The 15,440-nt window shown below is 44.7% G+C and overlaps 1 protein-coding gene across 2 annotated transcripts in view; it reads right to left on the bottom strand.

The window, feature by feature from the left end:
* KDM1A (lysine demethylase 1A) overlaps positions 1 to 8,401 on the bottom strand; it is an 85,023-nt gene extending 76,622 nt beyond the window's left edge. For both annotated transcript variants that reach the window (XM_036744924.1, XM_036744925.1), the window contains exons 1-2: positions 7,837 to 8,401; positions 515 to 680 (exon numbers count right to left, since the gene is read on the bottom strand). In XM_036744924.1, coding sequence (XP_036600819.1) covers positions 515 to 680; positions 7,837 to 8,292 — 622 coding nt within the window. In that variant the 5' untranslated portion in view covers positions 8,293 to 8,401. The remainder of the gene's footprint in view (positions 1 to 514; positions 681 to 7,836) is intronic.
* Between the last annotated feature and the right edge of the window lie 7,039 nt (positions 8,402 to 15,440).

The following is a 15,440-nucleotide window of genomic DNA, read 5'->3' as shown; positions in this document are numbered from 1 at the left end:
CTCTAGCAGACAGGTCAAGAGGGGTGCTTAACTGTATGTGAAATTAGTTAAATATCCTTTAATACTCTTTAGGCACCACCCCCACCTACAAAAAAAAATGAGATAAAAATCAGTAATGGCTATAACTTTGCTTTCTCTATAAACTTAAGACATTTATAAGGCCCTGATCCCAATGCAGTATTTCCAACGTTCTCTGAATCAGCCCTTATACTACTGTTTATTTCCACTGTAAGTTCATCCCCTCCAAGCTCTTTATTTTTTCCACCATTTTCAAACTTCTTGTTCTCCCTCTAGCCTACCCCCTCCCCTGCACTTTATTTCTGTAAATGCATACACAGACACAGGATACCAAAACCACTGCTTAATGTACACAGAGCCATAAAGACAACACATGGCAAGAACCCTAGCATCAGAAATCAAAGACGGGGACCTCAACAATGTCAGTCATCAAGCAATTCCATTAGTTTTTCTCTCTCTAAGACCAGCACAGACCAGGTTTGTTTCTACCACTCACCAGATGGCTCCTCAGGTTCACTTTCATTCTCCTCCTCCGGAGGGGCTTGAGGAGGAGGGGGAGGAAGCTTCTTCTCCTTCTCTGCTTTGGCATTTCTCTCCTCTTCAGAATAGTACTCATCTTCAGAGAGGTTGGCCAAGCTCTCATCCATTTCTCTGTACTCTACCTACATGCAGACCACATCAGGGAAAACAAGGTAAAACGGTGCCTCAATTAATGCATTCCAGTTTGAAGTACAGTAAAATAGAAACCAGGCTTCTATCAAGGAGGTATCTATTCCAAAAAGGACCTCAGTGTCCACTTCCTAGCATTAGTGTATTACGCAGCCCGACATCTCCATAAATTCATTTATTCAACAGATTACATCTACTATGTCTACTATAGAGAAGGCATGGTCTATGTTAGATGCTATGGGAGACACAAGAATGAGTAACACCCTGGTGGTTTTATGTTCCGTTCTGTCATCTCGTATCTCCAACCATATGGGATCTTCACTGTGAGGAGGCATAAATCCACTCAGTCCTGGGGGCTGAGCTGACTTGATTGGTAAATGAATGCAAGCCAGTCTAACGGTAAATAATCTAAATGAAATGCACACTAAAGACTTTGAAGTGCCGAGTCAACTGAGATAAACTATAGAAAGATTTCTCAAGACAAAGTATGTGGGTGAAGGTGCTTCAATTCACTTCATCCACTGAAGCCCCTTCTCCCTACCTCAATCCACAAGGATCTCTCTGCCTCTGCATTCCTGTAACACTTACAATCTGTTTGTACCATATAGTCTATCACTTCCTGCAATTCCCTCTACCTCCCTGTCCAACCTGATCTCTTCCTATTCCCCTATATGAACCCTTTGCTCCAGCCAGTCACAAAAGAGCTTTGTAAGGTGATTCAGGAAGCAATTTAATATCTATTATCATATTTGATCCTCACAACTCTACAGATGTGGTAGACAGGAAAAACTGTCAAACGACTCACACTCATTGAACGCAGCACTCCTCATACCTTTGGTCACAGTCATTTTGCGTTAAAGCTAGCCTGTAATTGCTACTTTTTTTCTACATAATGTCCCTATCTTGTACATATTGGCAAATATACATACATATGTACACGTATATAAAACCTTGCTTCCCCAAATAGTTAGATTTTAACTCCCTTGAAGGCATCTCTTACATGTCCGTTATCCTAGCACCTAAAAACACTATCTTTCACATAGGATAAACGCTACAGAAAAGTCTGTGATACAACTATGTTTTGCGATTCCCTATTGTGTGTTGCATTTTTCTATATAAATTATAACTCTCCAAGGGGAAGTACCGAATTTCTAATTGCACAGCACTCATGCCTCCCAATTCCCCAGTAAGTATTCTTAGAATCTTAGATGATAGCTCCTGTTTCTACAGCACTTTAAGAAATGTAAAGCACTTTCTCTCAGACGGCCTCATAAATAATAGAGCTGTCACATTAGGTCTATTTTTACAAATGAGGCAACCAAGGTTCAGTGTCTTGCCCAGGGTCACAAAGTTAGTTAAGTATCAGAGGAGGAATAAAAAGCCAGGTCTCTTCTGACAAGCCCAGTGTTGTGTGGCCCCAAGAAAGTCACAGCCTTTTTGGACTCTCATTTTCTCACCATACAATGTAGTTGGTATTTGCACTATTTTACATGGGATTGTTACCAGAAATTGTGATCAATTATCTTTTATAACTGGGAGGCCAAAGGTTAGTCTTATTTCTTTGGTGGTTCCGCACAGCCTACATGCTTTGTTCATGGTAGAGACATTAATAATAATTCACATTTATATTCTTTAGTTTTCAGAAATCCTCTTTGAGGAAGGTAGTTCAAGTATTGTCTTCGTTCTATAGAGGTCCTGCAGGAGAAAGGCCCAGCTCTCTGGACTCAACTGGCAAGATCCTCCCCATTAGCCAGTAAGTTTGGAGAGGTGCACCGAGTGCTGATGGCATTCAAATACAGCTAGAGACAAGGAAATGGGGTAGCAACAAATCCAAATCATTCCAGGCTAGATTCCCTGCTCTGCCACTGCAGGACCAGAGAACGACTTTCTTTAGTACTTTAAAAGATCTGTTTATTTTGTCCCTGCAGACATAATCTCCATGACACCGACCACATATAACCTGCATCTCTGTAAACTGTTTCATGAGTTACAGTGGACAAAAAACTTCATCACTTGAAGGCCAACTCTGGTGACAAGTAGAGAAACATAACCCAGACAAATGTGAACTCATGCTATCTCTACTTTTATTGTGGTTTCTATCAAAGTCCTGCTTTTAATTCAACAAACATTAAGGGCCTACAACATACTGGGCATGAGAAGGGAGGAAAAGAAAATAGTTACAGAACTCTTTAAGCTAGGGTGAACAACCATCATGGTACTTACAATCTAGGTTTCCAATTATGGGGCCTCCTTTAAAGACAAAAAAGTCTAAGTGTTCTAGTAGGGATATGGGAGCTCTCAGAGAAAGCCTTTTACCTTTCCCTCTGCTTCCTAGCCACTGAGTCACTCCCACACCCTTCACGTGTCCTCATCACAAGAACAGACTACTCTAGGGAGTGTGGTGTGGGTATGTGTGTTGGGTGTGGTGTGGCTATGTGTGTTGGGGGTTGGGAGGAGGCTTCTATTTCTAAGCTAGTCTAAGCCAGGTAAGGTCAGTATGCTATTTGCTATGAGAGTTTTGTGTCTCTGGGCTTCAAAGAAGGGCACTGTAGTGCTTGGAGGATGCTGTCTTGGGTCTCTAAGCAGAAGAGAATAGAGCTCAGAACAGGTCTCTGAGCAGGAGGTATTTGCACTAGGGGTATTATAGTGGGTAATGTAATAGAGAGGAGTGTAGTTGGGGGGCAGTCTTACATCTCTACAGAGCATGTAGGGATAGTGAGGTTTAAGAGTACTTGAGTCCTTATGCTGGGCAAGATGAAAGCATGATTGGAGGAGGACTGTCTTTGATCCGTAAGAGGGACTGATCAGCAGAGTCCCTGAACAATTTGATGTTATCCCCAATTAACTGAGGATTACAGGTCCACAAGTCTTTGGAGGCATTTGGACCCTGGATTAGAACACAGGGAATTCAAGATAACTGTAAGTGAGATTCAGGGAGGCAAGACTCATATTAGAAGGGCAGAACCTCCTCATGGTACAACACAACATGCTGAACATTTATTGAGCTAGATAGCTATGTGCCAGGCACTGTGCTAAGTGCAGGGGATACAAATTAAAAATAAAAAGAGACAGTCCCTGCCCTCAAGGAGCTTACAATTGAATGGGAAGAGGACAAGACACAAAAGAAAGCTGAGAAGTGAGGGGAAGAGGGAGCCAGAAAGATGACAGTGATGTGAAGTCAAACCAAGCAGTACATAAAAGGCAACTTCAAATTTGTGGAAAATGGAAACAGCACATATGAGTGCCCTTCACTTCACATCAGAGGGCAGTTCATGGACAATGTCTGAGAAACCTTAATGCCTTGATGGAGGAGAGGAAAGAATTCTGAATTCCCTAGGCAGCACAATTTTGGATTCTAGACTTTTAGATAGAGGAGGGAGAGTTTCTGAGCAGTACCAATCTAAATTTAAGAGTTCCCAAGCTCAATAGCTTGGGGATGGGACCTCCTAGAAAGAAAAGAATTTTCTCATTCACTGAACAAGCATTTACCAAGTACATATTATTGTGTGCAAGGTACTAGCCAGGTGCTAGGGATACAAATCAATGAATGAGAATGTATTAATCACTTACTAATTGCCAGGGCACTGCTAAGTGCTGGAGGCACAAAGAAAGGCAAAAAACCATGTCATATCCTCAAAGACCACGATAAGTACATAACCATGTACAAACAAGACACCTAAGTAGAGACTGGATGGAAAGGAATCTAGAGGGCTGGAACAGCACTCAGGGATTAGCTAGGAGGCACAGCTGAGTAGGGAGAGTATCTCAGACGTGGGGGAAAGCAAGATCAAAGTCAGGAAGCCAGGAGACAGAGCATCCTATTGCAGGGACAGCAAGACAGCCAAAAAGTGAAAAGCTTTAAATGTCGGAGGACTTTATATTGGATTTGGGAAGGCAACATGTACAAAGATCATACAAGAAATTTCAGGAGAGAGTATGAACAACTAGGGGATCAGGAAAGGCTACAGAAGGGAGCTGCAGATTCTGAGAGGCTCAAAATCTAGGTTCAGGGTATAAGTACCAGCCTTTGTGAAGGCATGGAAGTATGATATGGGATGTCATGGATGGAGAACATCAAGTAATAGACAAAGCTGAGAATTCAAAGGGAAAAACTGGGGAGGAAGGGGGTGCAAGACTGCATAGAGCTTTCAATTTGAGACAAAAGAGTGTATTTCATGGACATGATCACCCCAGTCTGCCTGTCTGTCTCTTTCTTTCTACCTCAGACACTGAGAAGGCTCTTCTCCTGGTGAAGGCCAACCTATCTGCTTATAGCCTTGAGCCTATCCCCTCCCAGTTTCTCCCAGAGACTGAGACCTTAGACATCTCCCCTGCTTTCTCTAATCTTCAACCTCTCCCTTCTTTCCATACTGTCTTCAAACATGCTCAAGTCTCCATCACTTAAAAAAACTTTACTAGGGGGTGCCCATCAACTGGGGAATGGATAAACAAATATGCTTTAAGAAATAACTGAAGGGACAGTTTCAGAGAAACCTAAGAAGTCTTGTACAAAGTGAGCAGAACAAGAACAATTTATAGAATAATAACAACATTGTCAAGACAAACAATTCTGAAAGACTTGCTAATTTTGATCACAGCACAGTGGAGAGAGCACCTTCCCTAAGTCATGAAGACCTGAGTTCAAATTTGACCTCAGTCAGCTATGTAACCCTACATAAGCCACTTCTCCGTTTGCCTCAGTTTCCTCATCTGTAAAATGAGCTCAAGAAAGAAATTGCAACTCATTCTACTATCTTGGCCAAGAAAACCCCAAATGCAGTCACAAAGAGCTGAACACAAATGAACAACGACCAACAACAATTCCAAAGGACCAATGATGAAGCTTCCCACCTCCTTAAAAGGAATGTTGTACTCAAGATACAGAGTAAGACATTTTTGGCAGTGGTCAATCTGGAAATGTGTAGTGCTTGACTATACACATTTGTTATAAGAGTTCTGTTTTTCTTTTTCCACCAATGAAGGAGGATGGAGGTTGGAGGGATAAAAAATGTGCACTCACTGAAAAAAATTAAAACCAGATCCTCCCATCCTCTCAACCAACCTACTACAGCTCTTTTTTCTCAGTCAAACCCCTAGAAAAAGCCAACAACACTCAGCTGCCTCCACTTCTTTTCCTCTTACTTCTCAGTTCTCTGACCTCACCACTCAACTGACACTCCTTTCTTCAAAGTTACCAATGATCTCTTAGCTGATAGATGTGATGGTCTGTTTTCAATCCTCATCTTTTTCCTCCTCTTTGCTGTATTTGGCATTTCGGACTACCCTTTTTCCTCCCGTAGCCTCTTTCCTCTCTGGCCTTTCATGACACCACTCTCTTGGTTTTCTACTTATCTAAGTTGTCTAACAAGTCTCCTGCTTGCCAATCATTCACAACACGCCTCCTAACTGTTGGTGTTCCATAAGGTTCTATCCTAGGCACTCAAATCTTCTCTCCCTAACCTTGTTCTCCTGATGATCTCATTAGCTCCAACGGCTTTAATTATTTATACCTATTAATTAGGCAGGTAACTCAGAGATCTATATTATCTTGCTTAAGTCTCTTCCCTAAGCTTTTATCCCACATCACCAATTTGACCATTGGACATTTCAAACAGCATGTCTAAGAGACGTCCCAAACTCACTATGTCCCATTCATTATCTTCCCCCTCCCCTACCCCCCATCCCAGTTCCTCACTCTTCTTACAAATCTAGTCAATTGCCAACTCTTGCCTTTTCTACAGCCCAAACCCCTCTCATTGGAACCCCTTCTCTGTTCACAAGGCTCCCACCTTGGTGCAGTCCCTCATCACACTACCCCTAGACTACTGCACAAGGGCCTCCTCCCTACCTCAAGCTTCTCTCCACTTCAGTCCATTCTCCACACTTGACAAAGGAACTGTCCTTCAGTATGGCTCTCATCACATCACTCTGCTCCTCAGTGATCTCCAGGAATTCCCTGGTCTCCATGATAAAATAGAGCCTGTCCTTTACTTTTTACAAGCTCATCTCAACCTCTGTTTCCAGTCTCATTCTGCATCACTGGACACACTGTCTTCCACTGGCTTTGTGCCTTTGCAATGACCATCTTCCATGGCTGGAGCAGGCCCTCCTCCCTTCCTCCACAGAAGCCCATTCTTCTTCCCAGTCAGCTCAAGCATCCTCTTCTACAAGAAGCCTTTTCTGCTAGCAAACACTATTATCCTCTCTCCCAAAATGCCTTGTATTTAATGACTTTAGTTATTTTCTATCCACAAACATCATATTCACTGCCTCCATCTTCCCATTAAAATCTGAGCACCTTACATTGTGTTTATAGCACATGGCTTTGGCCTACAGACGTTTAATAAATACTTTTTGATTCATTCACTTGTTTGCTCTAGAGACGAGGGAGTTTCCATACTGGAAGGGAGTGGCATGGTTCTGGGGTATCACTCTGAATCTGTATGCTAGATTACAAGTGACCTGGTTTGAGGGGAGGAGATCACCTTAGGCCATTATCTTGGTGGGGGGGGTAGGGTCTCTTTTAGGAGAGTTGGTGAGGGGAATCTCCCTGATCTCCAAGACTGAGTAGGAGGGGGGTCTCCATGGGGACAGTCAGTGGGGGGGATGGGGACTCTCTGGATCTCCATAGGGATTTCCAGGCTGGGGTAGGGTCTCCTTGGAAAGGGTCAGGAGGTGTGTGTGAGGGGAGGGGATCTTCCAGAGTCTCCATGGGGACAGTCAATGGTGTGTATGTGGGGGGTCTCCCTGGATTTCCATGGGGAGCAAGGGGGAAGGTCTCCCTGGCTCCCTGAGGCAGGGGAAAGGGCTCAGTTGCCCTGGATCTCCAGGGCGGGGGTAGGGGAGTGTCTCCGTGGGGACAGTCGGGGGGGAGGTCTCCCTGGATTTCCACGCCGGGGTAGGGTCTCCGTGGGGAGGGGGCTCCCTGAGGGAGCGGGAAGGGCTCAGTTGCCCTGGATCTCCAGGGCCGGGGTGGGGGAGTGTCTCCGTGGGGACGGTCGGGGGGGAGGTCTCCCTGGATTTCCATACCGGGAAGAAAAGGTCTCCCTGGCTCCCCACGTCAGGGTAGGGGAGGGTCGATGGGGGGGGGGGCTCCCTGAAGGAGGGGGAAGGGCTCAGGTGCCCAGGGGCACCGGCGGTCTCACTCACCTTGGCCCGCTTGCGTCGGCTGGTCCGGCGGCCCTCGGGGGTCTCGGCGATGCCCGTCTCCATGGGCGCCCCGGCAGGTCCTGGCGCTCCGGCCGGGCCGGGCTGCGGCGCTCCGGCGGGGCCAGTCGGTTCCGCCAGGCCTCCGGGAGGCGAGGCCCGCAGCGGCTCCTTCTTGCGGGGCGTGCGCTCCGTGCCGGGCCCTGACCCGCTCCCAGCTCCGGCCCCGGGCCCGGGCCCCGCCTCAGCCGAGCCCGCCAGGCCGGCGGCCGAGGGCGCCGCGGTCACCGCCGCCGCCGCCACCGCCGCCGCCGCCTCGGCGCCGTTCTCCGCGCCGCCCGCGGCCCCCGAGCCCGCCTCGGCCCCCGAGGCCGCAGCCGCCGCCGCCGCCGCCGCCGCTGCCGCCGCTGCCGCCGCCGCCGCTGCCGCCGCTGCAGCCGCCTTCTTCCCGGTCAGCATGGTCCGCTGCCTCACGACCCTCCCGAGTCCGCGCTCGCTCCCTAGGCCACCGCCGAACACCGCAGCAGCCCCGGGCCTGCCCGCGCGCTCCCGCCCAGCGCCGGACAAAGCGTCCAACACCTGGCGGCGGCGGCGCCGCGCACGCTCCAGCACGCCGGCCCAGGGAGTCGTCGCGTGGCTGGCTAGAGCGGCGGCGCCCCCTAGAAGAGCGCGCTCACGGCCTAGCGCGTGGGGTGGCTGTCCTAGAGCGACCCCTGGCGGCCAGAGCGCTCCTCCGGCTCCGCCGAGCTCTTAGCTGCCAGCCTCTGTTGCCTGGATTCTGAAATTGGCTGCGTTAGGGAAACCCACCCACGTGGAGCGGGGCCTGCCTGACGCCTTGAGACTGATGCCAGCCTCCTCGTCTTGAATCCAGAGGGTGGGATTCCAGGACTATTCAAATTCCGGGAAGGGGGTTCACTGTACAAATCCATTTCCAGAATCATAGCGCTCCAGAACCTCTCAGGCCCTCCGGTCCAACCTGTACTGAACAGGAAAACCCCCTCCCAACGTACCTGACATGCGGTCTCCTCCGGCCACTGCTTGGAGACCTCCAGTGAAAGGGAAATCTGCCACCTCGCGATTCAGCATATATATCATTTATTTAGCCTCTCTTCCTCTCTCTTTGCTATAGGCACCTATAGTGAACAAATAACAGCTTCGGATCTGTCCCTTACTTACACCTAGGACCTTCAATGAGGAAGACCTAGGCAGGGGATGTAATTAGCAAATCATACACACCGACAATGTGATCAAACCTTGAAGCGCAAACATTAAAGGGCCAAAGAAGGGACAGATTATTGTGGTTTTGAAGAGGAAATCCACAGATTGCAATTGATGGAAGGTACCCTAGATGAAGAGGTTATTGGTAGGGAACCATAGGGGTGCTCGTGACCCCAAAATACCAACACACCGGGTCCTGCTGAAAGAATTCAACTCAAGCCTTCTCATCCAAGGGAAAAGAGAAAGTTTATTAGGGATTCACCATAATGGGTTGTCTTAAGAAATCCCACCCTTTGTGACACCTGTTTTCTCAAGCCGGTCAGATTCAACCTACTGAGCTAGATTGAACCTGAGCACCTTCAAGGAGGCAAGATGGAGATTATATACACAAAGATTGTAGGAGGGATTGAGGGGTGGTCTGGGGTGACTAGAGGAGGGGTTTAGGGAGGGTCTTGAGGAGGAGTCTAAGGAGGACCAGGTGAGGTCAGAGTCCAGGAACCAAGAGAATGGGATTAAGGGTTGGAAGTAGCTGAAGGCATAGCTACTGATAGTATCAAGGGTGGGAAATAGCTGGACAATAAAGGGTGAGGCTAGGTAGAGATTTGGGCTTAATGATAATATGAGGCTTGTGGCCTTAGGGGAAGGCCAGATCTAGTTGGAAGATTCAAGGACAGTTCAAGGGGGCTCCCAGAGACTATATTCCAGATTCAAGGGGGTTCCCAGAGACTGTGCCCTCATCATTCTCCCCTCAAACAAATAGGACCCAAATTCTTTTGGGGTCAGGGACGAAGGTCTCAGCTTCTGAAATTGCTTCCTGCTGGGAAGGGCTGTAGAGCTGTCTCTGCCTGGATGGGTCCAGTTCAAAGGGTACATATTCTGAGCAGTCATCTGGAAGTTGATGGCTTGGAGCTTGTAGGAGACAAACCTGGCAATGAGGTTAAGCAAACAACCAAACAGACAGTACAGGAGTATAGACAAAAAGACAATTTCCCTGGAGGTTATTAAAGATGACTATTTTGTACCTAGCTCCCCTAATCACTTGTTCTGTGTACCACACTGCTTCAGGTTCAGGACTGTGTAGCATATCCAAATTAGGTCGGGGGTATCTAAGAGCAAGGCTTGATATTTGGTGAGCCTGTGGTTAGCTAGCCACTGGTGGCCCTCTGCTTCTAGGATGCTCTGGACTCGATGGGGAGTCAGAACTTCTAAAGGCTGGTCTGCTAGAGGTTTAGGAGCTTCTTCAATTAGAGTGGCTGTAGCAGCCATGGAGTCTAATTGTTTTGTAAAACAGGCAGTTGGTTTGGGGTCAGGTCCTAAGGACTGGTTTAGGACTCCCAAAGCCTGTCCTCTCCTTTCATCAACATACCGAGTGAAAGGTTTTTCTAGATTAGGTAAAGCTAATGCTGGAGTGGTGGTCAGTTTAGTTTTCAAAGTCTTAAGAGCTTTTGCTTGGTAGGGGGCCCCACTCTAGAGGGAGTGAGTCAGGGCCTTGAGTGCCAATTAATGGTTGCAGTCCCTCCCAAGCCTTGGGCTTAATTGGATATTGAAGGCAATGGAGGGGAACTATGGCTGGGATGGCAGAAGTAGCTTGCCCAGGAATTCCCTGACCCCAAACAATTGACTCAACCCTCTCCTACACCTCTGAGGGAACATGGGGAGGTCTGGTAAACAGAGGGAAAAGGGAGTTATGAAGTTTAACTAGAGAAAATTGGCTTCCCAATTTCACCATCAGGTCCCTTCCCAACAAGAGGGCAGGGCCAGAGAAGGAGTGTTCAAACCACAGATCCTTGATGCCTATGACCCAATGGGTCAAGGGGCATGGAGGGCCAGAGCAGTTAGTTAAAACGAGAACATAGCCGTGATAAAGTGGGTAACCTTACCTTCTGCCTCGATTTTGCCCAGGGCTCAGTGAGAGAGGTGGAGAAAGTGGGAGCGCTGCCATGCCCAGGCTTTCCCCTCCTTCTGAATCTTGAGAAGACTGGAGGACAGGGTACTAGGAGGAGGCTCTACTACTTTTCCAACCTCAGGGACAATCCTTCCTCCAATGTCCCTCTTGGTTACATGCTGGACACGGTCCTGGAGGCCTGGATCCTGGAGGCTTCTTGGGGGGGGGGGGGCGCCCTACAGGGGCAATCCTTGGACCAGTGACCCTCCTTGTGGCATTGAAAGCAGGTTTCCCCACTGCCCAAGCCAATGCGCTTCCAAGGGGGCTCCCTGGAGGGGCGCTCCTTGGGTCTTTTCCTGGCCATGGCAGCAGCCAAGAATTGAGCCTGAATCCAACCAGTTACATACAACAAAATGGAACAGAGTGTTCACACAAATATTGGGTGTTCAGAGAAGTGGTAAAGATCTTTGGATTATGGATTGAAAGCTGCATACTTCAACCCCTTTAGAGGGGAAGAAGCTGAGAGCCTAAAATGTTGACTGTTGAATTCCCACAGAAGTAATAGGTAGCAGAATTGCATTTTGAACCCAGGGTCTCTGATGCCAAAGTCAATACTGTTCTCTAAGATGTCACTAGTAACCACAGAGAAAGTCACATGAAAGGGAGGAACCAGAAGGAAGAAGTAACTAGTCTTCTCACTGCTACATAGCAACACCACAATAATTCACACCATTGCTAAATAATGTATATTTGTTTAAAAGTAGAGAAGCTGATCAACAGATTAGAAGCAATTAGTTCATCAGTTAGTAAATGAGTAACATTTTAAAAAAATGAACTTTATTAGGTTTTTAAGCCTTGAGCCATGTTTTCCTCTGTGCCAAGAGAGGTGTTGTTGTTTAATCAGTTAGTCATCTCTGACTCTTTGTGACCCCACTTGGGGTTTTCTTGGCAAAGATACTAGAGTGGTTTGCCATTTTCTTCTCCAACTCACTTTACAGATGGGGAAACTGCAGCAAACAGGGTCAAGCTACTTTCTCGGGGTCACACAGCTAGGAAGTATCTGAAGCTGGGTTAAAAGGCACCATGCTAAATACTAAGAATACAAATTAGTAGCTAGGTGCTAAGAATACAAATACAAGCAAAAAATAAAAAGACAGTCCCTCCCCTCAAAATATTCTAATAAGAAAGACAACACATAAAAGGAAGCTAAAAAAAGGAGGAGAGCTTGGGAATGTTGGATAAACCCAAGGAAATCAATCCCTGAGGCTTACCCCAGGGAATTGCTAGAGAAAAAGATCAGAAAATCGAGAGAAATTAAGTTTAGACCAATATATCATACCATATACCACAATAAGTTCCAAATGGAGACATGATCTAAATATAAAATGTCAGAGGAGATTAGAAGGGGATAGCTTTCAAAACCATGGAGAGAATTCCTGACTAAACAAGGAAGAGATGATCATAAAAGGTAAAATGGATAGTACTAACTCATAAAGTTTTTAATAGTATTTTATTTTTTCCAATTATGCATAAAGATAATTTTTAGCATTATTTTTTTTAAATTTGGGTTCCAAATTTTCTCCCTTCCTGCCTCACCTCCCCCTTCCTAAGACAGTAAGCAATTTTATATAGGTTATATATGTGCAAACATGTAAAAGATATTGCCACATTAATCATGGTGTGAAAGAAGAAACAGACCAAAAGAAAAAAAAACATGAAAAAATAAAATGAAAAATAGTATGCTTTGATTTGCATTCAGATTCCATCAGTTTTTCCTCTTGATGTAGATAGCATTTTTCATCATAATTAACTCATAAAGTTGAAAAGGTTTTGCACAAACAGAATCAGACTTAGAAGAGAAAGTTCATTGGGGTTGGGGGAGGGATAGGAAGCCTTTGCAGCAAATCCATTCTCTAATAAACATCTGAAGATGTATAGGGAATTGAAACAAATCTATAAGAACAAAATCCATTCCCCAATAGATAAATAGTCAAAAGATATCCAAGCTACCAGCAACCACATTTTAAAAAATGCTCCAAATTATTAATAATAAGAGAAATGGACATTAAAACCATTCTGAGGTTATAGCTCCCATCCATCAGGTTGGCAAAGATGACAAAAAAGGATAATGGAAATTGTCAGAGTGGTTTTGGGAGGACATGTGTACTTATCTGCAATTGGTAGAGCTGGGAATTGGTCGAATCATTCTGCTGTGTTTTCTTTTTATTTCATTCTTTTTATTATGAACTTCACAAAATCAACAAACACAAATATTTCCATATACAAGAAAGAACAGAAAAAGAGAATTGTATATGAAATTGTATATCTATTATGTTTAACTTGGGTTTTGTTTTTTGTGTTTTTTTTAGTACATGATACATGTTTGTCTGTGTCCCCTTCTGAACTGCCACCTCTGTGTGTGTGTGTGTGTGTGTGTGTTTATGTTTCACTAAGACTCTTTTTGGGGGGATAGGTGGGTAACACTATCCCCAGGTTCCCCCTCTTCCCCATAAGCTTCTCCCTTCCCCCAGTATAAGTCCTCCCCAATAACAAATAAGTATAGTCAAGCAAAACAAACTGACATATTGGCTATTCCTGAAAATTTATGCATCATTCCAAGTCATTTTTATTTTGTCAATTGATGGGCAGCACATTCCATCATCAGTCTTCCATAGTAGTGATTGGTCCTTGCATTGATCAGCATTCTTAAGTCTTTCAAAGTTGTTTTTCTTGACAATATTTTAGTCTTTGTATAAATTGTTCTCCTGATTTTGCTCACTTTATTCTGCATCAGTTCATACAAGTCTTCCTATGTTTCTCTAACTCCCACTTGGAATTTCTTACAGCACAATAATACTCTAGTACATTCATGTTCAATGATGATTTATTTAGGCATTCCTCAATTGATGGGTACCCAATTTGTTTGGATTTCTTTGCCACAACAACAACAAAAAATGCTATGAATTTTTTTTTACAGATCTATTTGGGATATGTACCTAAGAGTGGTATCACTATGTTGAACTGTATGCAGTACAAGTATACTACATATACTACCGTATGCTACAGTATACTGCAACTACTGCTGCTGCTACTACTACTACAACCACTACTACTACTGCTGCTGCTGCTGCTGCTGCTACTACTACTACAACCACTACTACTACTACTACTACTACTACAACCACTACTACTACTGCTGCTGCTGCTGCTGCTGCTGCTGCTTCTCTACTGCTGCTACTACTACTGCTGCTATTACTATTAATAGTAATAATAATTGGCATGTATATAGCACATTGAGTTTTACAAAGCGTTTTATATCCATTATCTTATTTGAGCCTCATAACATCCCTAGGTATAGATCTGAATTACCTTCCAGAGTGGTTGGCCTTTTCTTTTTGTCTCATCAAAGCAAGCTAAGGTTTCCCATGCTTCAATGTACACATTCTTTCTTTCCATTGCAGTAACATTCTGTTACATCTGTCTACCACAATCAAAATAGAGAGGTCAGACCAAACAAGAGATAGAGAGCATTACAGGATGTAAAATGGATAATTTTGATTATCTCAAATTTAAAAGGTTTTGCACAAACAAAACCAAAGTAGCCAAGATTAGAAGGAAAGCAGGAAACTGCAGGAAAATTTTTACAGCAAATATCTCTGCTAAAGCCTAATTTCTCTAATATATAGGGAGCTAAGTTAAATTTATAAAAAATATACACCATCCCACAATTGATAAATCTTCAAAAGATATGAACAGCAGTTTGTAGAAGAAGAAATTAAAGCTATCTATAGTCCTATTTTTTCATATGCTTTCAATGCTCTAAATCACTATTGATTAGAGAAATGCAAATTAAAACAACTCTGAACTACCACCTTGCACTTATAGGTTTGGCTAATATTATAGAAAAGGAAAATGACATGCTGGAGGGGATTTGTAAAAACTGGGAAACTAACACACTGTTGGTGGAGTTGTGAACTGATCCAGCCATTTGCAGAGCAATTTGGAACTAGGCCCAAAGAGCTATAAAACTGTGCATTCCTTTTGACCCAGCAATACCACTAAGTCTGTGTTCCAAAGAGATCAAAGGAAAAGGAAAAGTACCTCTACGGACAAAAATATTTATGTTGTGGTGGCAAAGAAATGAATATTGAGGGGATGTCCACCAGTTGGGGAATGGCTGAACAAGTTGTGGTGTGTGATTACGGTGGAATACTATTGCACTTTAAGCAATGGCAATCAGGATGTTCTCAGAAAAACCTGGTAAGATTTACATAAACTGATGCAAAGTGAAATAAGCAGAACCAGGACAACATTGTACACAGTAACAGCAATATTGTAATGATTATCATCTGTGAATGACTTAGCTATTCTCAGTAAGCAATGATCCAAGACAATTCCAAAGGACTCATGATGAAAAAAGCTATTCAGCTCCAGAGAAAAAAAACTGATAGAATCTGAATGCAGATCAAAGCATACTTTTTAAACTTAATTTCTTCTTCTTCTT

The sequence above is a fragment of the Trichosurus vulpecula genome, chromosome 2 (genome assembly GCF_011100635.1).
Source record: "Trichosurus vulpecula isolate mTriVul1 chromosome 2, mTriVul1.pri, whole genome shotgun sequence".
NCBI lineage: Eukaryota > Metazoa > Chordata > Mammalia > Diprotodontia > Phalangeridae > Trichosurus > Trichosurus vulpecula.
Note: the sequence above shows the minus strand (reverse complement) of the source record. Positions and strands in the feature narration are given on the sequence as shown.